The sequence below is a fragment of the Cyprinus carpio genome, chromosome B12 (assembly GCF_018340385.1).
Source record: "Cyprinus carpio isolate SPL01 chromosome B12, ASM1834038v1, whole genome shotgun sequence".
In the NCBI taxonomy this organism is placed as follows: domain Eukaryota; kingdom Metazoa; phylum Chordata; class Actinopteri; order Cypriniformes; family Cyprinidae; genus Cyprinus; species Cyprinus carpio.
In genome coordinates this window covers 11,835,778-11,858,459 of record NC_056608.1, presented here as the reverse complement: position 1 = coordinate 11,858,459, position 22,682 = coordinate 11,835,778, and the positions used below count along the sequence as shown (strand labels likewise).

General features: G+C 37.6%; 1 protein-coding gene across 8 annotated transcripts in view; it reads left to right on the top strand.

Moving 5' to 3' along the window:
- The window catches only part of LOC109099209 (myocardin-related transcription factor A-like), a 35,129-nt gene extending 14,622 nt beyond the window's left edge, over positions 1–20,507 (top strand). For 5 of the 8 annotated variants that reach the window (XM_042735387.1, XM_042735388.1, XM_042735390.1 and 2 more), the window contains 16 exons: positions 7,837–7,902; positions 10,695–10,750; positions 10,835–10,910; positions 11,241–11,387; positions 12,317–12,477; positions 12,848–12,964; positions 13,073–13,326; positions 14,845–15,019; positions 15,287–15,649; positions 15,754–16,641; positions 17,029–17,232; positions 17,385–17,483; positions 18,079–18,219; positions 18,349–18,435; positions 18,562–18,622; positions 19,121–20,507. In XM_042735387.1, coding sequence (XP_042591321.1) covers positions 7,837–7,902; positions 10,695–10,750; positions 10,835–10,910; positions 11,241–11,387; positions 12,317–12,477; positions 12,848–12,964; positions 13,073–13,326; positions 14,845–15,019; positions 15,287–15,649; positions 15,754–16,641; positions 17,029–17,232; positions 17,385–17,483; positions 18,079–18,219; positions 18,349–18,435; positions 18,562–18,622; positions 19,121–19,671 — 3,446 coding nt within the window. In that variant the 3' untranslated portion in view covers positions 19,672–20,507. Of the gene's footprint in view, positions 1–4,282; positions 5,005–7,836; positions 7,903–10,694; positions 10,751–10,834; positions 10,911–11,240; positions 11,388–12,316; positions 12,478–12,847; positions 12,965–13,072; positions 13,327–14,844; positions 15,020–15,286; positions 15,650–15,753; positions 16,642–17,028; positions 17,233–17,384; positions 17,484–18,078; positions 18,220–18,348; positions 18,436–18,561; positions 18,623–19,120 lie in introns of those variants that run through there. The other 3 variants (XM_042735385.1, XM_042735386.1, XM_042735391.1) reach the window with 3 other exon arrangements.
- Positions 20,508–22,682: the final 2,175 nt, after the last annotated feature.

The following is a 22,682-nucleotide window of genomic DNA, read 5'->3' as shown; positions in this document are numbered from 1 at the left end:
CAAATAACTGATGGTCAGAAACGTTTCAAGCAAGAAGATTCGAACACACACATACTAAACATGAATATGATCTCTTAAGCTATTCAAGAGTTATTTAAAAAGACATACACAATAAGTGATTAGAAACATTATAATCAAATGTATGGGTTCATGTATGATATGGAGTTAAGCAATGGACTGATATCCATTTAGAAGTCTTTTTGAGTTCATTTTGGTGCATATATGCATTGGAAGGCATTCTCTGTGCCATTCTGGGGAGTAAGGATATGTCCTGTGAAGACCAGAGGGGTTAACAGGTCTCCTTAGGAATTTCAGTCTGGTTCTGCTAGGTGGGGGGAAGTCAATCCAACGATCTTGTTTACTCTCATGACTTTACATGTGAGGGTCAGACTGTCCATCTCTTCGATTACTTGCCCCAAATTAGACAATCTCTTCTTCGAATTGAAATTGTCAATAATTGCTCTAATGGTGTTAATGTTGAAAGCTGTTCTCTGAAAGAGTTGGTTGGTTATCAGACTGTGGTGCTAGGAGTTGATTTACAGCAAACTCTTTTACAATTTTTACAATTAACTTAACAAATTTCAAATAAACAAACAATCAAAAAACTAATTTGAAAAATGTGTGTAAAATATAATACAGTAGATTTTAGAAAAGGCCGTATAAGTTTATGTATTAAATATAATACAGTAGGCTTTATAGGGTTAAGGCACCTTTAAGGAAACTCTGTGGAATGGAACAAAATGCTGTTTGTTTCATCTATAACAGCAGGATGAAACATCATGTGAGAGTGTCAAAAAATACCATGAAAACAAGAGTCATGATTTGCAGAGATGCTAGAAAAGTAGGGCAGGAGGTAGAGAGGTTTGGATGAAATGATTTCAGAAGGATGTTATGTAACAGGCTTACAAAAACAGGAGAGCTTGGACGTCTCTTTTTCACTCGCCTCTGTCTCGTTCCTCCCATAACCTCATTTGCTGAGCTCAATCTAACGTCCCTTCTGTATTTTAGCAGCTTGTATTACTTACTTGAGTCAGGCCGCTGGCCTAATTTTCCATATACTCTTTTTCATTCTTTCACTTTTTCACTCTTTTGAAAACTTGTTAATGGGGCCCAATTTGAATCAAATTGAGGAGATTAGTTGTATAATCTTGTTTTGTGTGTCTGGCTCTCATGTGCGTATTGTTTTGATGTCTTTATGGCAGTGCGATCTCTTGCGTCATTGTAGAAATGTAGACTGCATGAATGCTGGTCCACTAGGTCCTATTTAGTGCTGGAAATTAAGCAACAGTGACGTTGTTTTTCAGTGCATTATTGAAAGCAGAAAGGAAAAGCAGCAGAAAAGTGTGTTTTATTGGGGTAAAAACAGAAAAAAGTCGAGAAGGCAGAAGCTGATTCTGAAAAACAGAAAAGCATGAATGCAATAGAAAATCAACCTCTCCTTTTTGAGACTGCGGAGATGTTTTAATGACTTTAAATATATATTTCAAAATAATTAGTGGTTGTTATAGAAGAAGCTCATCGTGTTAAGTAAATCTTAAAATAACGTTGTAAATATGAAAGCGGATGTGGCAGCTGCAAAAACTCAATTCGGTGCTACAGCCCAAGTTAACCTTGGCCAATAATGATCAACCAGTAATGATTCTGACAGTCGTAACAGATTGTTTGCATGCTTGTAATAAAAACTACATGACATTACTCATTTGGGTGTTTTGGCTTGATGAACTTTGACTTTATTATCTGAGGTGCTTTATTTGATAAAGGTGGTGTTTTGCATTTTGTGCGACGTATGGGCGTAGCGTAGGCTGGCAATAGACTTCCTCTGTGGTCAGCAGGCACTTCGCATTGCTGGGCCCTTGTGGTCAATGACAGCATGAGCGTCAACTGCTGTGAATACTCACTGAGAGATGATGACAGCGATGAGCTCGTGGGCTAAAAGCAAATCACGGTAATGTTTTTGTCTCTGGGGAGTCTGTGCATAGTGGTCTTCATTTCCCTATAATATAGAAAAGATTATATGACTGTTTACATTAGCATATTTAATCTGAACGTAATACACAGTGGCCAGAAGACTTTTATTAAATACATGAACTGGATTAGATAAGACATGCAGGAATTCTTAAGGGGATAGTTAACACAAAAATTACATTGTCATAATTCATTCACTTTAATGTCATTTTTAGATTTAGATTTATTTAATATTTTTTGGTTCAGTGTTGTTTTGGACTCCATTGACTTTCAAAAACAGTTGATAAACTGTATCAAATATTTTCTTTTGTTTTCAGAAGAAAGTCATACAGTGCAGAACAACATGCATATTAGTAATTAATGACAGAATTTTCATTTTTGGGTGAGCTTATCCCTTTATTTTCAGTAAATCCATCCTTTAGTGTTTTGCTTTCTGGAATTCTGTTTTTGTGTGTGTTTGTTTGAAAATGTGTGTGCGTCATGTTTGCAAGAACTGTAGCACTGGGATAGCAGTGGGTAACCCTAGCCAGTGCTTGCACAGGTGATACTGAGCTCAATATAGAGCCTTTTGGCCAGCTGGCCTTACTATTTAAAACTGAGAGAGGACCCAGGTGGGGGGATGAGGGGTTCGCCAACAGTCCAATATGTCAAGTTCTGACAGGCAAACTCCTGTACTTTATCTGCCAGAAAGAAAGGAAAGGTCAAAGGAGACCTACATTCTTCTTGTGACCCCCTTCCTTCCACTCTCTCTGCTCACGTCAACGGGACTCTCGAGAGCCCCACGTGAGACCATTTCTGAGAGTGATGTGAGAAATTTCTGTATTAAATACCTTGTGAAATGTGTTGAATTCCTAATTTTTGACTTGTTGTGCATGCGAGAAACATGATTAGAAGCTTATAGTTTGTGAGAATATTATAAAAGAACTAAGAAGAAATGTCTGTGTATAAGTGAAAGTGTTGTTACTGTTAATGAAAACTACATTATGAAATAAAAAAAAATAACACTAACAATTGAAAAAAAAACAACAACACTTTTTTCATGACTCCAAAAGTAAATAAAATGTGTAAGTTGGAAAATACTGTGAATATGCTTAATTCATTTGTGATCACTACATTTGAATTAGTTTTGGTCTACATGATGCATATTTTATTTTGCAATTTAGCAGAAGCTATTTTAGTATTTTTAAAACGTATTTAAAAGAAATTAATACTTTATTATACTAATATCATTATATTAAGTAATATATTTCTGTCATACTTTCTTCAATTTAAACCAAACTTTTATTTTGACTGGTTGCTTTGAAGACCGTTAAGTTTCTGTTTGTATATGATATGAGTGTGATATATGATATGAAGTTACTCTCAGAACAGTTGTAGACATTATATTCATATGTCCATGTCCTCATATATTGGGGTGGCAGAGGCTGAAAACACTGTGAGCGTGCTTCTGTTTGTGTTTAGTAAATGAAACTGTGTGTCTGTGCCATTCATTCACACAGAGACACGCAGAACATGCGAGATTCATTTAGTCTTTTTGTGGCTTAATATTCACAAACACTAGTCCATATTGCATTTTGATTTAAGTGTACTTTTGATTTATACATCTAAAAATCTGTGATATTCTGTGTTATACAGTAAATTTAGTTTTTATGATTGATTCCGCAATTCCATCCACATTTTCTACTTCTCGGAAATCACAGGGCCCTACATAAAGGGATGCTCCACCCTAAAATGAAAATTTTGTCATTATCACTTACCCCCATGTCGTTCCAAAACCATAAAAGCTTTGTTCGTCTTCTGAACACAATTTAAGATATTTTGGATGAAAACCGGGAGGCTTTTGACTTTCCCATTGACCCATATTACCAAGTAAAATACACTGTCAAGGTCCAGAAAAGTACATGTATGAAAGACATTGTCAGAGTAGTCCATCTGCCATCAGTGGTTCAACCGTAACTTTATGAAGCGACGGAAATACTTTTTGTACACAAAGAAAACAAAAATAACAACTTTATTTAACAATTCGTCTCCTCTGTGTCTCCCCGCATCACCTTTGCGCCATTTTGGAGAACATTCGCTGAACGCAAGCAGCGTATGCTCTTCTGTGTCAGCCATAAAGCTTTTACAGGTTTGGAACGACTATTTGCATTTTGGGGTAGAGTAACCCTTTAAGATTGAAGTAATGGCTGTTGAAAATTCTGCTTTGTCATCACAGGAATAAATTACATTTGAAAGTATATTGAAACAGGCAACCGCAAAATTAAAGTTTGTAATAATAATTCACAATATTGCTGTTTTTACTGTATTTTTGATTAAATAAATGCAGCCTTGCTGAGCATAAGAGACTTTTTTTAAATGCATCGAAACTTACCTACCCCAAACTTTTGAATGCTAGTGTGTTTATATATATATTCTACCCTAATAAACCAGTTAAAAGAGCTGAGAGGGTATATGGGGGTCTGCCAGATTGTGGAGAGTAAACGACAGCTGAGCTGAAGCAGTCATTGGCACTCAGCAGAGCCTCCTCTGTGTTTGAGAGTGAGAGACACGCTGTTCTGTGAATGTCTTCTGCTGAGTGCAGAGCAGGCTCTGTGCTCTGCCGTCCTCACCTGTGTGCTTTAGCTTCATTTTCTGCCTCTGCGTGACACAGCTGCAGAGCCTCTGCATCCACCTTTGAGAACCAAAGGAGACAGAACCGAGGATCAAATTTTGGATGTGGAAGAAACCAAGTGGAAGCTGTTTGTTCTCCAATTGTGTGATTTGAAACACTGTAAATACTGTTATTGTGGACTAACATACCTGTAACGGAAATCTTGCGCTGTGCAATCCATTTTCCTCACTTTGGACCATTAATGGAATATCAGTTTTGACTTTGAGATTTGCAGAGACTTTCAACACTGGATCCAAACATGCTGGACACAAACAACTGCCTTCACATTGATACTTCCTCTTTTGAGGATAAACCAATCCGAAATGGTGAAGAGAAGATATCTGTGAGTCTGGACTGTGACAGACATGCATATTATAACCTCAAAGAAGGTGGGCATTGTTGTTTTTATGCTTTTATAGAGTATAAATAAAGCACACTCCAGGTGTGCACCCAACTTAATAAATTAAATTTCGCTTAATTAGCGTTTATCCTGAGTCTTAACACGTCAGACCCGATTATTCTAGTGTCTTAGTGGTGAGATCAACCCAGCTGCTTGTACAGAGCCAAGAGCAAGCACCGGTTGACCTGTAAACCGTGCCAGGCCCAGGGGCTTTGAGGACAGTCAGCAAGAGGCGTGTTTAATTAAGACCCCAGACACACAGGCTCTTGGATTAACCCAGTTGTCTGCATGATTTGTTTCATTTTTTCCTTTTGTTTCATGACCTGGATGTTGACGCCACACTTTCCAGGTCTCCCTCGGAATTTTCCAGGCTGGCGAAGAGAAGATGGAGAGAGGGTTGGCATTTAAAAGTGTCTTATTGATTTACACTATCAGGCCAGGTTCTCGGAGAGGTGCGAGAGGGCTTGTGTTTCTTCTTCAGTGGGTACAAAAATAGTGCCCAGCAGCTCTAAGGAGTGGGTGGTCAAAAACAGCTGTTAAAGTGAAGTGGGAATAGGAAGAATTTAGAACAAATAGCGAAACTTTTCATATTCAATTTGCAAGTGAGAACCAGAGTGGGTGTTCTGGGATTTTACGGGAACTTGTGACAAAAAGGGGCTCTGATTTAAAAGTGCAGGATTCACATCCTCACAGCTGGTCACCAAAGCAGTAGCCATTGGTTTTGTCCCCATACACACTTCCAAAAGTGGTTTTCGTAGTAATGCCGTAGAAGAACAATGTTGTGTTCCCCAAAGAAACTTTTCAGTGAACAGTTCTTAAAAGAACACTTTTTCTAGGTGTGAAGTAGAGTCTTTTCCACCATCAAGAACCTTTTGTGCAATGAAGAGTTTCCATGGATGTTAAAAGGGATAGTTCACCCAAAAATGAAGATTCTGTCATTAATTATTCACCCTCATGTCGTTCCAAAGCCGTAAGACCTTCGTTCATCTTCGGAACACAGATTAAGATATTTTCAATGAAATCTGAGAGCTTTCTTATCCTGCATAGACAGTAAGGATACTACCTTGATCAAGGCACAGAAACGTAGCAAGTACATCGGTCAAGTAGTCAATGTGACATCAGGGGTTCAACCATAATTTTACAAAGCGGAGAGAATACATTTTGTGTGCAAAGAAAACAATAATAACATCATTTATTCAACAATTCTTCTCCCCAAGTTACCGTCTTCCACCATTTTCGAGAGTAATCAGCGTTGTTTACGTTCAGCATGCGTGCGCTTTCTACTGAATGTAAACAATGTTGATTACGTTGATTTTCATTTTTGGGTGAACTATCCCTTTAAAGGTTCTTCATGGAACTATTGATGCGAATGAAGAACCTTTATTTATTATTTTACTTATAGTTTATGTAACAAAAAGGAGTGTTTGGTTGCTCTTGGCATGCGTAGCCGATGTTCTGGTTTTTTAATTCCCAGACGTTGTGACTGTGAAGGTCAGAACAGCTGACTGACTAGTGCACACAAAGCAATACCATGTGGGTGATGATGTCATTGTGTCAGGACTGACAGGTGCACGCTTGCCTCTAAAGCCTCCTGGGATGCAATCAAAATCAATACTCACGGGTAGGGATGTAACAATTCAAATATGTGATGATTCAAATTGGTTGAGATGATAAACAAATCATGATTCAGTTGTATGTCTGAGGGGAACTTACTGTCTTTAGAAAAGTTTAGATGGTATTTTTTATTTTCATCTTGCCTCTGTATAATGCATATTAAAGTTCATACAGTAAGTGCAGCGCTGCTTTGTTTACAGCAGAAACCAAGGAAACGCTTTAAGCGTCACCAGCTGGCAGAGTGAATCTGCGTCTCATTCAGCTCGTCTGCTGTTTCTGTTTTATGTAAATATTTTTTATGTATAGTTTCACAAAACTGACCAAATTTCGAAACTATACAATCTAATTTAGATTAAAAACTGCTCTTGTTGCATGTATGCAGCATCTTTGTTTGGATCATGATTAAAATGCAGTGGTTGCCTCTCATTTTAAATGGAAAGAGCACAGACAAAGCCTTATTTTTTGTTTATATGAAGAGATTTATTTTATTTGTGTTACTTATTTATTTGATTTGCGGCATGTTTTAAAATTTCTATTTAGTTTTGTTATTTACATTTACATTATATTTAAATTTAGTTATTTAGCAGATGCTTTTATCCAAAGCGACGATTATCCAAATGAGGATAAAAGAAGCAATCAAAACCAACAAAAGAGCAATAATATGCAAGTGCTATATTAGTATATTATTATAGTGTTATATTTCAATTTCACAAAGGCACGTGCAGCATTTTGTGAATCGAAGTCGTGAGATGAGTGAATCGTTACATCCCTACTCACGGGTCACATCCCTCCTGACATGACATTTGACATAATAGTAACTGTAATGGCTTTTTTCACAGAACAAAGCAATAAAACAAATTCCTCATGCTGTCTACACCCTCTTTATAATCATTGAGCAACTTACTCAGTGTGTTGTGCCAAGCACGTAAGTTCCTAATTTGAAGAACGCATATTGCCTCTCAGTTTTTGAATTTAGGAAAGTAGTTGAGTATGGTGAAAGGGGAAGTATGAAAAACCACCCAAACAAACCTAAACATTCACAGTCCCTCCCCTCAGCATTCAGCCTTTAGTTAGCAAGAAACTGAAAGAGGGCTCTTTCGAGCTCTTGTCCTGACTATGTTATAGTCATCTGGCTGCAGCTGTCCTGATGTTAATATCGAATCTGTCATTCTCTGAATCTGAACCCCTTTCCTCTCTCCCCATGCAGTGCTTCAGCTCAAACTACAACAGAGAAGGACGCGAGAGGAGCTGGTCAGCCAAGGAATCATGCCTCGTAAGTCTGATTTTACTCTTCTAGTTACCAAGCATCACACGTTGCATCACACTTTTTGCATATGTGCAATTACTTGCAACAAAAGCAGATTGCAAAGAATTAATAGGCTAGTTTTTGCAAAGTTTGTGAATATATGCATAGTTGCTTCATAAAGTATTTGGTCACTCAAGTCAATTTATAAATGTCTTGGCAAAATATGTATAAAAATTTCAAGCTAATGACATTTATAGTAATACAGCACAAACACAAAGTTTCAAATTATAAAATAATATATTTTGTTAAATATATAAGCAATATATTGTGCAAAATTATGAAATAAAAGCAAATAATGAACATGATAAAGTCTTTGCTGAAAACACAATCTTCTTTATGCCTTCTGTCCTCTGTTTGATAGTTTATATTTCTTTAGCAAGTAAAATAATAAATAAAAATGTCCACCTTTTGGTCACAGAACAACGTCTGCACCAAATTGCATATTTTTTTCTCAGTGGGCCTTTGAATAAAATTAAGATGTATTTTTTTATCCTCAAGTATGAGCTCCAGATTCTCACTATATTATACTATATGAGCCATAGTAGCCTGATGTATTAAATATGATACAAACCAGAATCCGTATGCAACTCTTTTTATATATATATTTTATCTTATTTTTTCTATTGATGTCAGGCTTCATGCAACAAATTGATTCAACAAATTGTTAATGTGTTAAACTATACTTGTGGTTACTGACAGGAAAATCACTTTCGGACCAGTTGATTAAAAGCAATTGCAAAAATGGTTCCCTGCGGAAAATTTCTTGCATGTTCTCAGATGCCACTTGCATTGATATTTAATATGCAATGACATTCATATAACAAATGTGAGTAAAGTGTCCAAAAACTTTTTAAGGCCACTATATATTCCAAAGCTAGGTATAATTGACAGTATTCTGAGATATTTGTTATGCAGTTTAGCCACACTGACGTGCAAACTCTTGATATGGTACTATTGGTTGGTATGTCGATAAGTTGCTGTTGTGGTGCAGCTATGGCCGCAAGTATTTCATGTTACTGTTCGGATATTGCAACATTCACAGCCGATCATTCTGCATGAAATCGACAATGAAATGGTATATTTCGACAATGCTTATGTAGCAATCTACACCCATTCAGAAGCAATAATAGTGAGCTATCTACGTTTATGCATTATGCTGCATATTGCAGCATAAACATGTGTTTTGCTTATAGGCTCCAGCAGGCTTTAATGGATGGGACTGTACTCTAGATGAGGTCTTGTATAGAAGAATGATTCTTGACTCTTGATTGCCTACACACAGTCATTGTGAAAGGGCCTGTTGTTGTGTTATCAGGTGGATCTACTTCCCCTATTGTTTCCACTTCCTTATTCTATGTTCTGCTCATCAGGCGAGAGGATTTGCAGTCTTCACACTGTGCTGTCTATGTGGCCACTGTGGGAAGAAGGAAGTGCTTAAGCAGCTCGAGCTTTGCTCTTTAAAAATGACAGCCAAAAATGAACTATTTGGTTAACTTCAAACAGTACTAAACACTTGTTACAATATTAATTGACAACTGCACTTGCTGCACACATAAGCCTGCAGGAAACATTAAGATTTCATAACTGTTTAATGTTAAGACTTTAGATTAAATTTATATTGAATGTCTAAAGGACAGAAAGTTTATACTTTTAGGTTTTTCGCCATGTTTTAATTCACCCTTTTGCGTTACAATGCAGGTTATGTCAACTTTCCTAATGTTTTTAATGTCATCTATCCACAACTCTACAGTATAAGCTTCAGAAACTTGCATAACTAAATATCAATACTAAGTATCTATCTATTTTTTTTATATATTTTGCCCTCTAAGGTAGCAAGGCTACATTTATTTGATCAAAAACTAAACAATAATATTGCAAACAGTAATATTGTAAAAATATTATTACAATTTTAAATAACTGCTTTCTGTTTTAACTTTTTTTTTTTTAAATGTATTCTTGTGATGGCAAAGCTTAACTTTGATCAGCCATTACTCCAGCCTGATACTTCAGAAATGATCTAATATGCTGATGAAACCTTCCTGACACCAAACTTTGTACAGATACTAGGCGGATCATTGCTGACCCTACCTTGTGGTTTCAGAAATTCCAAGTTAGTTACTCAATCTTGGCTGTTACATCACATTCTTACTCGGTTATCCCTTTTTATATTACAACTCAGTCACGTGTGCAGTTTACTGTCCTTGTTTTTTGGTTCAGCCCTCTTTTAGAGAATAATGTCTGCTGTTGTGGTAGTAAATATATACTGTACATGCACCGTACAAGTACAGTTTACTACCAATTTATGGAACATACATTTTTTTTAAATGTAAAGAGTATATAATAAAATATCTATATCTGTTAAAATACATTGATTTTGATTTCCCAGGTGCAATTTCAGGCAGAAGGATATACACACCTGCTGTTATTAAACTGAACTCCCTTTGTTCTTTCAGCAGGGGATTTGAGCCAATCTGATAAAGACGATCTTCTGTTTTTCACATATGACCTTTTAGTATGACCTTTACTTATGAGTTTTTCTTTCTTCTTACACAGTTCCTTAATATCAAATATGGTTCATTAAGGGAAACAGGTGGGAACAGATACAAGACTTTGAAAACTTGGAAGTCATGGCAGTGTTTGAGTGAAAATACAATATGTATTGGGACTTTGTTGAGTACCTGGCAGACACAATGACCAAAATGCACATCCCTATGACTGAACATAAAGCAAGACTGTCTCTGTCTCTACTCTGTTCACAGCACTGAAGAGTCCGGCAGCCTTTCACGAACAGAGGAGAAGTCTGGAGAGAGCACGCGTGAGTGACCTTATCTCTTTCCTTTTGAAGAAAAACAAAAATCACATTCTTGATTGACACTTGTTTTCTTTTTTACTGGTGCAGACTGAGGATTACCTGAAGCGGAAGATCAGGAGTCGGCCAGAGAGGTCAGAACTGGTCAGGATGCACATCCTCGAAGGTGAGTGACACGTCATTCTTTTTTAAATATGAAAACAGAGTAATATTAAATGATCACAATATGTTTCTGTCTCTTGCAATGGACCTTTTTTACATTGAAAGGGTCCATAGCCATAACCTTATCCTGACCTGTTCCTGTTCAAGAGTGAAGGAGCTGTTTATATTTTTCTATAACCTTTGTATGTTTTTTGTATTTCTGTTACAACAGAAACAGGTAGTTGATCAACATGCAAAAGTGCTAACTGAGTCAGTAGACTCTTATAGGGGAATTTAGATGTTATTTACATCAAAGGAAGTGATTCAGTTGTTAATAAGCATATTTCACCCACAGAGACCTCAGCCGAGCCCTCACTGCAGGCCAAGCAGCTGAAGCTGAAGAGAGCCCGATTGGCAGACGATCTCAATGATAAGATCTCCCACCGCCCTGGTCCCATCGAGCTCGTCCACAAGAACATCCTCCCTGTGCACACGCTCATCGGTTAGTCTATAACCACTGTCAAGAACAGCATTTATGGTGCATGCACTATTATTGCAATGTCAGTTTTGTCAGTGTTACTGATCAAACACCATCAGCATTTTCTCCACAAATGACAAAAGTGCAAATCTATTATTTGCAAAGTTGACAAAAAAGAGGAAGCTTTACCTACATATATTGTCAATAAAGTTCCTGTGTCATTTTAGTTGCATAGCAGTTCAGTTAACTACAGTGAACAAACAAAAGTCAGTTTTTCCATGTAAAAGATTTGCTCACACTGATTCATTTACAACTCATACTCTGTTAAATGTAAGTGAAGTTTTAATGTCATCAATGTCTTAAAGGGAAAATTAAAATTCTGTCATTAATTACTTACCCTCATGTCATTCCAAACATGTAAGACCTTCGTTTTCAGACTATTTTAATGATGTCCTTACTACCTTGCTGTGCCTGGGAACATTTCAGTTGCATTATTGTCTATCCAGTGTCAGAAAGGATCAGATTTCATCCAAAATATCTTAATTTGTGTTCCGGCACACAATGTGTTCATTGCGGGTTTGCAACGACATGACTGTGAGTAATCCCTTTAAGAGGATAGTTAACCATAATGGAAATCCTGTCATCATTTACTCACCCTAATTTTCACAAAACTTAGATTAAACCACTCGATTCATATGGAATAATTTTACAATGCCTTAATGGCCTTTTTGGATCCTCTAAGTTTTGGTTACCTGGACTTTCAGTGGAGACACAGAAACCACTCAGGTTGCATTAAAAAAAAAATATATATATATATATGTATATATATTAAAAAATAATACAACCAATTTCTTATGTGTAATCAATGACAAAATTTTCATTTTTAGGTCAACTATCCCCTTACATGTGTCCATGCACAGATCAGACAACCAATTTCTTATGTGTATTTTCAGGTACAGAGTCTCCAAAGGGTGAGAGCTCCTCATTGGACGAGGACAGTAGTGATGCCCTGTCACCGGATCCCCAGTGCAGCCAGGACTCTCCGTTGGGTCTCGCCCCTCAACACTCCCCCTCTGATATGATGAAAATGAATGGAGACCTCTCACCCACTCAGGTATACTGCTGTTTCAGTTGTTCAGTATGAGATGAATGAAATCTTGCTTTTGTGCTTTCAGTAAGCTAGAGGGCAGCACTGCTCTACACGTAAAGGGACCATTCATCCAGACACACCCAACATTGTCATCACATTGTTTTAAACTTGTATGATTTCTTTTTTCAGTAGTACACGAAAAGATACATTTAGCAGAATGTGCATGCTGCTTTTCCCATTTGTATTTAAATTTTTGAGTAAACTGTCTTTTTAAATTGTTTTGTATTTTAAATTACCTCATTATTATAAGCCACAGAGCCACATATGCAAGTTTAAGAACAGAGAGGACAATGTCAGAACCACATACTGTATTTAATCAGTGTATTTGTTGTAGATGCTCACTCAGGCCCCACCTCCTCCTCTCGTTGCATCTGACGCCTCTCCACCACAGAATCTAACCAGTGAAACTAACATGAGAAACTCTTCCCGTCCACCAACGGGACATACAAAGGTAAAGTGAAAGTCATCAAACCTATCAAGGTTTCATTTTTCAGTCTAAATCAATAAAAATGTGAGTTCATCACTCATTTTTCTTTTTATATTCCTTTGCTTTTCCTTGCAGCAGTCCAAGTCCAGCACAGATCGGACATCTCATCGATCCAAGAAACCCAAAGATAACAAGCCCAAAGTGAAGAAACTCAAATATCACCAGTATATCCCACCTGACCAGAAGAACGACCGGGAGCCGCCTCCTGAACTGGACTCCTCGTACGCTAAAATCCTCCAACAGCAGCAGCTTTTTCTTCAGCTTCAGATCATCAACCAGCAACAGCAGCACTACAACTACCACACTATCTTACCCGCACCTCCAAAGTGAGTACAACCATGGATACACTTTACTGTGCTGTGTATAATTGACCTATCAGTAAGCCCCGCCCCCTTAGGTACTATTGCTAGCTCGGACAAACAAACGGAGGTGCTCACTCTCTTACAATTACAGCTATCAGTGTGAAAACCTTGTCCCACAATGTTTTTGAACAATTTTGGACACGGAAGGGCCACCATTCAAGTGTGAATTAAATATTCCATAGGGGGGATATATAAAATATCTAAAAATAAATATGGTGGGTAACTCGAAGTGAGTTTACAGATCACAATGCAAGCGGGAGAACTCTCATATAATGGTCATTACGATCGCGGATGACAACATGCAGGATCTACACTGTTCATTTATCGCAGAGTACGATTAAATTAATGTACATTTAACCAGTTTAATATGTAGAGGCACTGAAATGTAAACCTTCGTTTATGTGTTTTTGACCTGTACATGATGTGAAAACAGTCTGCTATTTTGGTTTGTACGTTAGCATGTATGCACTAACTTTAATGTTAGTTTTAGCCAGAGATACCTTGCTGAAACACAAGATGACATTAACGTTCTGCTTGAGTAGATGAAAATTGTAACTTAATGAGAGAATGACAACAAGAAAATAAACACTTTTGTCTTCATTGGGATTGGGCTTGAATGCTTAGGGACATTTTGCTCTGTTTTGTTTGGGTTTAGGAAATGTCCGAGATACTCGACTGCCATTGTCTCATCTGCGTTCGAGGGGAGGGGCTTAGCAATAGGTCAATTGTGTTATAACTGTTTATGTGCATATTATGTCTGTGTCTGGGGTTGCTAAGATTTTTTTCTTAAGTATTTATGATAAAAATTTCATTAAAAACGTAAGATTGCATACTTTTAAATAGTTCTTTTCTATTTTAATATATCTTAAAATGTAATTTATTCCAGTGATGCAAAGCTGAATTTTTAGCAGTCATTACTCTAGTCTTCAGTGTCACATGATCATTCAGAAATCACGCTAATATCCTGATTTGGTTCAAGAAACATTACTTATTCATCAGTAATGTTGAAAACAGTTGTGCTTGTTTTATTTTTGTGGCAACGGTAAAACTTTTATTCTTTGTACAATAAAAAGTTCAAGAGAACAGGATTTCTTTGAAATAGAAATTTTTTCGACATTATAAATGTCATTTTCAGTCGGTTTAATGCATACTCGCTGAATAAAAGTATGAATTTCTTTTCAAAAGTCTTACTGACCCCAGAATGATAGAGCAGTGGTTCCGGTGTGGGTTGTGACCCAAAAATGGGCTTGTGTCACAACAAAAGATTCCAATTTGATATTAAATAAATATTATTAATATTAAATATTAAAAATAGACAAACTATACAAAATAAAACAAAATATTAAATATTGACCCATATTAAATGCAGGTTACATAAACTGGGTTCTGAAGAACAACTTGTTGAGAGCCACCGTTCTAGAAAAGTGTAGACACACCTAACTGATTTAACTATAAATCAAAAATAAATCTCTTCAAATCCAGACTTCCTGCTGAAAAGGAAGGTGGTGGATCCACCAATCCAGCCCCCTCCCCTTCCCAGACTATTTCCACATGCTCTACAGTCTCCTCCAATCAGAATGGGCCAAATTGTCAGAGCCAGCCTACAGTGGGAGGAGCTAAGCCCAGCACCTTGCCTGCAAACCTGGATGAATTCAAAGTGGGTAACAGCTGTAATTTATGTATTTATACTAAAGCAATAACACTGACTACTCATTTCGGCGATACACTTAAAATTATTTTTCAAAATTTAATTTCCTACAAAAAAAAAAAAAAAAAAATTCATTTTTTACAATATGTAGTTCTAAGCCATGAACCAAACCAACCAGCTCTGAAATGAATCACACTCTTATAGCTTTTAGAGAAAATGATGGGAACTGTTACTTCCAGAAGCCAACTATTTCACTCTTGTGGATCTCTCTTCCAGGTTGCTGAACTTAAACATGAGCTTAAACTGAGGCGGTTGACAGTATCAGGCACCAAGAATGATCTCATCGAACGACTGAAGAACTACCAGGAGCAAAACAGTGGTTCCACAAAAACGGTCTCTGCGCATTTACCAAAGTTGTCAGTTCATTCATCTGGTGCCGCACCACATCAAGCCTCGAAGCCTATATCAGCTTTTCCCATAGCGGCAACCACTAGGGTCCACAGTACAACTCCACCTCAAATCATGCGCTTCAGCAGCACTAGCTCCTCTCCTCCCGCATCTCCCACCCTCTCTGACCGCTCTCTGGCTGGATTGAGTCCCGATGAGACCAGCTGCAATGGGGATTTGTTTGGAGAAATGGTAGGTCTGTGGTTTTGAAGATGCACAGCGGAAATCATCAAAAGAAAATTAGGGGTGTGGCCCTGTTTACTTTCTTTTAAGAACTTGTGTTTCTCCATTAACAGGTTACCTCACCTCTCACCCAACTCAGCCTGCACCCCTCTCCAGACCACCCATCCCCAATTAAAGAGGAGTCTCATGGGCAGATGCAGGCCTCCTGCAGCTTTTCTCACCTGAGTCCGCTGCTAGCTGCAAAGCCTCACGATCCAGGATCTGCTGTTTCTCCTCTGGACAAAGACCAAATGCTTCAAGAGAAGGACAAGCAGATTGAGGAGTTGACACGCATGCTTAGGCAGAAGCAGAGGCTGGTGGAGACCCTGCGTTCTCAGCTAGAGCAGGGTAAGCGTGGAGCAGCCGCAGAAGTTACAAACAACACGGGTAACGCTGAAATACCGTTTCTGTCTAACGGAGTGGAAGTGAAGGTGAAGGAAGAGATTAAGGATGAAATGGACACAACAGAGGACCTGCAGAAGCAAGTCCAGCCCCAGAAGAAGATCCAGATGCAGTGTTCGCAGCAGACTCTGCTCAAACTGCAGCAGATTCACCGGCTGCAGGTGCAGCAGCAAATGCTAGTGGACCTACCAAACGTACAGCAACAGCAGACACAGTTAAAACAACAGCAGCAAATGGACCCACCGAAACTGCAGCAAGAGCAAGGAAAAACACAGGTGTTGCTGTTGCAGCAGCAGAAGGCGCAGTTACTGCAGCAGCAGCAGAAAGCGCAATTACTGCAGCAGCAGAATGTAAAGTTACTACAACAGCAGCAACAGAAGACTCTGTTACAACAGCAGCAGAAAACTCAGATTCAGCAGCAAAAGAAGACACAGTTACTGCAACAGCAGCAGCAGCAAAAGTTGCAGCAGCTAATCAGGCAGCAAAAGCAGCTACAAAGCAATCAGAAGAAGCAGCAGAAGCCTCAAAATCAGCCACAGCAGCAGTTACAGACACCACAGGTCAGCAACGTTTCCAGCTTATGAAATACCTTAGATATTGAATAAATGAATGAATGAATGATGCATTTATATAGCGCTTCATTGTGTATTGTTGTACACCCAAAGTGCTTTACAATCATGTGGGGGTCTCTCCTCAACCACAACCAGTGTGCAGCCTCCACTTGGATGATGCGACGGCTGCCACAGGACAATGGCACCAGTGCGCTCACCACACACTAGCTACAGGTGGAGAGGAGAGAGAGTCATAGAGCCAATCAAGTGGTTGGGGATTATTAGGAGGCCATGATTGACTAAGGCCAGGGGGGCATATTGATTTGGATGGCATTGTATGTTTTTTGTTTAATGCCGTTCTTGTCACTGTTTTACATTGTTTTGTTTTTTTAACAGGTTTCACAGGTGTTTGTCAACCAGCAGTCTAGCACTCAAATTACTACGTCTTTCCCACTGGATCTCCTGAAAGCTCATCCCACAGCCACTTTGGTCACTGACATCAATGGCAACCGTTATCTGATTGCACTCACCAGTAATAGTGTTGATAGCCTGACTGGAAAGTCTCCTCAGAGAAAATCCAATGGACGGATCACTCTACAGGTGACTAAACAACAATTTATCTATTAATATCTTAATTTCATTTCTGTATACTCTACTATTTAAGTTTGGGGTCTGTAAATTTTTTTATGGTTTGTGAAATACTGTTAGATATTTAGTATGAGTCATATAACCGTTGGTTTGTTGTGTTTCAGAGATTGCAGTCGACCCCTACCAAGCTCCCTAGCCAGTCATCTACTGAGATGGCTAGTTCTGCCAACCAATCACAGACCGTCAGAGAGCCTAACACCAAAGTATGTGCACGTAACATGTGGATGTGCTTTTTCAAACTTGTTACAGTTATGAAAAACAGCATGAAATAGAGAGCTCTCTGTTGATTTGAATTCTGAAGTCTTTAAAGGTACAAGATATACAGCAGATATGTACAAATAGTGTATGATGCAAGACAATAAACATGTTATTTTCAACCTATGAGACAAAATTTCTTAATTAATTTTTTTTTTGACTATTCTACAAGTTTGAAATCAGCATAGAGTGAACATCACATGGATTTGAATTAGATGTGCTTGATTCGCACAAGATTTGAACACACTCTCAGTATTTTTAATAAGACAGGGTTTTTCGTCAGCCATTCAGAAGCAAAGTCATGTTCAAGTAGTACAAAGGAATTGCATGTTTGCCCTGTGATCTGCACTTAATTACAGTTGTGCATTAAATTATTGATATTAAAAGGTATACAAATACATGTGTGGATTGTATTGAGAGCTAACAAAACCATGTATATGCATTATAGTCATAGTAATTACTGGAATATAAGGGATGGGCTGCAGATAGTTGTTCTTTCTCTCCTCTCCGCAGCTGACCCATGTTAAAATCTCTCATTTCCAGGTTCAGAAAGTAGGGCTCCACTTGGAAAGCACCAGTGTTAAAGAGTCTAGCCAGCCAGTGTCTGCACCACCCAGCTTTGTGCCCTTCTTCTGTGAGGAATCCAACCCACTGAGCAAACCCTCCTCACCTCCTTCGTTTAAGGTATTGCACATGCATTAATAATGTTATTCCCCATTTTCCTTTTGCCTTTTTTCCTTCTTGCTTTGTTTCGAGCTAAAGCTAGTATTTCTCTTTCCATCTTCCTCTACCCATCATCTCCATCAATTCTAGGAGGACATTTGCCCAACTTTTGATAGACACACTTTATTCACCCCTTCCTCCCCAAAGCCGAACTCTCACCCTCCTCAGCGTTTCAAAGTATGGCTTTTACTCATTCATTCTTTCTTTCTTCTTTTTTCTTTCTCTTTAATTTTTTCACCTTCTTTTCCTGTTTAAAAATGTTTTTTTTCTTATTGTAACATTGATGTTATGGTCTGTTTACAGGATAATGTCTCAAACAACCAGCAAATAGATGATCTGTTTGAAATCCTGATCAAGAGTGGAGGTAAAAGAGTCTTTTTACTTACAAATTGATCATTTTATTCAACAAGGATGCTTTAAATTGATCCAAAATGACAGTAAAAACATTTATAATATTTAAAATAATTATTTTTCAAATAAATTCTTTTTTTTTTTTATTAATGTATCAAAGATCTACAAAAATATGCAGCACAACTGTTTTCAACATTGATAATAAGAAATGTTTCCTGGGGACCAAATCGGCATATTAGAATGATTTCTGAAGGATCACGTGACTGCTGAAAATTAAACTTTGCGATTTTTGGAATAAATTACATTTGAAAATATTTTAAAATAGAAAACAGCTGTTTTAAAGAGTAACGGTATTTAACAAAATGACAGTTTTTACTGTATTTTAATGAAATAAATGCAAACTTGGTAAGCATAAGAGACCATAAAAAAAAAAAATCTTACCCACCTCAAACTTTTGAAAGGTAGTGTGTGAATATATATTAAATAATAATAAATCTCTCTGCTTTCTCAGAAATTTCATCTGGATTTAAAGCCAGTCAAGACCCCTCCCTGTCAGACCTCCACTCAAGCCCACCCACTCCATCTCCACCTCCTTCTCCGCTCCACCTCTCGCCACCCACACATCACCCTGACCCCGTCCAAGCCCCTTCCCAGCAGCTCCCAGACACCCAGGAAAGGCCTTGCTCTGGAAACGGTCGCCTGGAGGACTTCCTGGAGAGCACCACTGGTGCTCCTCTTCTCGGCGTGGAGCCGGACGGCCCGTTGACGTTAATCGATGACCTCCACAATCAAATGCTGAGCACTTCCAGTATTCTGGACCATCCACCATCTCCAATGGACACCAGTGACCTGAGCTTCTCGCCCCACCCCGCCAGCCTGGACTTTGAAGACCCCATCTTGGATGGCATGGATTGGCTGGACATACCCGTGCTAGGAGGGGGCAATAATTCTAACAGTGGGGGTATGGTTCTTGCCCCTCTGAGCTCGCACACCCCACCCAGTGTATTTTCCGCAGACTTTTTGGACAGTTCGGATCTGCAGCTCCACTGGGACTCATTGTAGCTTTTGGTCTTAATTGCTTGACAATACAAAATTTAGCACCTTTAAACCTTACTGTGTATAGGCTGTACACTTCAGACGCACATGCTGTTTCTTATGCTGAAAAGCTTCGATTTTTCTTCATATTCCAATGCCGAATTGGTATTTAAACAGTTCCTGCGTCTGATAGGTTCTCTTAAGCACTGAATTTGAAGCTGTCATTTACTTCACCAAACCCAAATGTTTTACATCACATGACGTTGTTGCCTTTGCCAACAAAGAGACCAATCTGGACCCCCCCACCATCGACAGCTCAACTAAAGAATCCATAGTTTGCTCTAGCTTTTAGACAAGTTGTCTATGCTGGTGCTTAGGATCATTTTTCACTTTAAGCACACTAGTTATTATACTCCACTACCTGTCTTTGGCACCATATAGTGTTATTTCTACCCATTTTAATAAAGCTATGACCTTATAACCATGATATGAGGCTATTTCTGCTCCACAGGTTTCACACTTTTCCTTCTATCAGCAAACTAAATGGAGGGAAAATATGAGAGATAAAAGTCATCCTTGCTTTTGGCTAGTCCTTCCAACATTGCACTTAAGCCGACCCAACTTGTGCTCTGGTCTTCACGACCCAATGTAATGGGCTCTGCAGGGAACCAGGTTTGGTGACGTTCACCGGATCTCTATGCATTGCTGTACTTAAAGATCATGTATTGATGAAACCTTTGTTCCTTTCCCTCTGATTGTACAATTCGCTGGTGGAGGTCAGTGCTGGGTTTCAGGTTTCAGAATATTTGGAACTTCTTATTTTTTAAAAAAGAAAGAAAAAAAAATAAAATAATAAAAATGCAGTGTGGAGTGTTTTGTTGTTGCATCTACGCTCACATATACACAGTGCATTCACACACAATGACCATTTCTGATTTTGCTATTGAAGCAAACAGGATTTTAATACCCTACTTCTGCCTGTTGAGGCTAGTCTGTGTACTATTAAAATAAAGTATTTAGGTGTCTTAAAAATTGTAATAAAAAATAAAAACCAGACAATTCATTAGTGTTTGCCCCTAGTGGATATTCAATGGGTAGCAAATAGCAAACAAGGTTTAAGATATATAGTGAGATATGAAAAAGTAAATATAGATACATTTTAATAAGCATTCTTACATGCATGTCATAAAAGATTTTACATTAATAATTCTGCATTTGGCAGTTGCTTTTATCTGAAGTGACTTGCATTGTTTTCAAAATATATATTGTTTTCTGTCATGTATATTTTATGAGATACGCTGTAATCATTTTAAATATCAGTTCAGTATCTTAATTAGATAATTAAAAATCACAAAAAAAAAAGCTTGTGTGCTGTGTGGAGGATAGCGATTTCTGTTAATTAGGAAAGAAAAGGCAGGAGATTAGTTTTAGTGTTAAAGGGATATTTTGTCCAAAATGTAAACCGTTATATGATTTTCTAAAAGAAATGTTGATGATTGACAGTCTCTCTCACTTTCATATCATTACTTTTCTCCATGGGGATCAAGAGTCTCCGCAAAATGTGCTCCACAAAATAAAGAAACAGATTTACATTAACATGAAGGTGATGAAATGATGAAATATATTTTTAATGAATAGCATATATATGTACCATATATATATATATATATATATATATATATATATATATATATATATATATATATATATATATATATATATATAATGTTTTAGATTTTATCGTGATAATATTTTTCTACTACACTCTGGTATCATCGGTGACCAAAAGAGAGCGCAAGAGATCTACAGCCCAGATTATCATTATGAGGCTCAGTGGTGCTGTGTGAGGCCTACGAGTTTAATATATTTGAAATATGCTGCTGTTTTTTGCTTCGATAACCATGAACGAATTTTACCTACCTGTTGTGCCTGGTGACTGGTGATTTTTAAGGGGGTTCGGGAAAGAGTCACACGTGGAATTAACACGTGCAAGTATAAATGCAACAGTAACCAAACACACAGTCTGCTAAAAGCATTGCGACGTTTGAAAAGTTTTATTTAGTAAAGAGACATTGAGGTACAAATCCACATTTGAAAACTGATTCGTAATTTCAAGCATTACTTTTTTGGGTTTACTGGTGGTTAATATATTTACTCAAAATGTGAATATAAAACCGTAAATTTCCTTTCAAAATAGCCTTTCTTGTTTTATTTCTTCAATCGTTGTTAAAAGCCCTTATATGACTAGTTAAATAATCTAACAGATTTTACACAATACAACGTAACAAACAGTATTTATACTAACACTTGAACTTCAGATATCTTTAAACGTTACAAAGCATCGGTGTAGGTTCATAAATATTATCTTATTAAATACAATTCGTGTACAGAAATATATATTTACAGAAATATTTTTAATATGCTTAATATAAATTTCAAAACAAAAGAAAAGCAGAAGTGCCTAGTTCACAGGAGGGTTGAAGAAAAGCAAAACACATGCAGTACAGTATAGGAAGCACTTATAAGTACATATATTTTAATACTAAAACCTTTTAAGGAATATCACACAAGCAAGAGTGCTGCTGATCTGAATGATAAGCTGTGCTAATATTCAGACAGTGAGTGTGATATATTACTTTTATACAACAGTTTAACAAGTAGCTAACAATGTGAAGTAACACTGATTTCCCCTCTTTGTTCAAAGAGTTCTCTAATCACTATGGGTTTTACATTTCCCAATCCCTTTAGCTGGGGATTTTAGTCATACCAGAATCTGAATTTGAATCTCCAGGTTCTACTGCAGATTATTAGCTGACACAGTTAGCTTGGATTCTGAAGTGTCAGACTTTTTCCCATCAGACTTGCTATATGGTATTGAAGCAGATCTTGTTTTTGTGTTTGGATACATTGTTTCTGAGGTAAAAGTTCTGGTAACTCTTTCCAGTGATCCAAGTGAAAGGAAGGACACACGAGTATAAGTTAAACAGTGCAGAGCTAGTGCTTGAGAGAGCTTGATTTCAAGGATGGTTAATTCACAA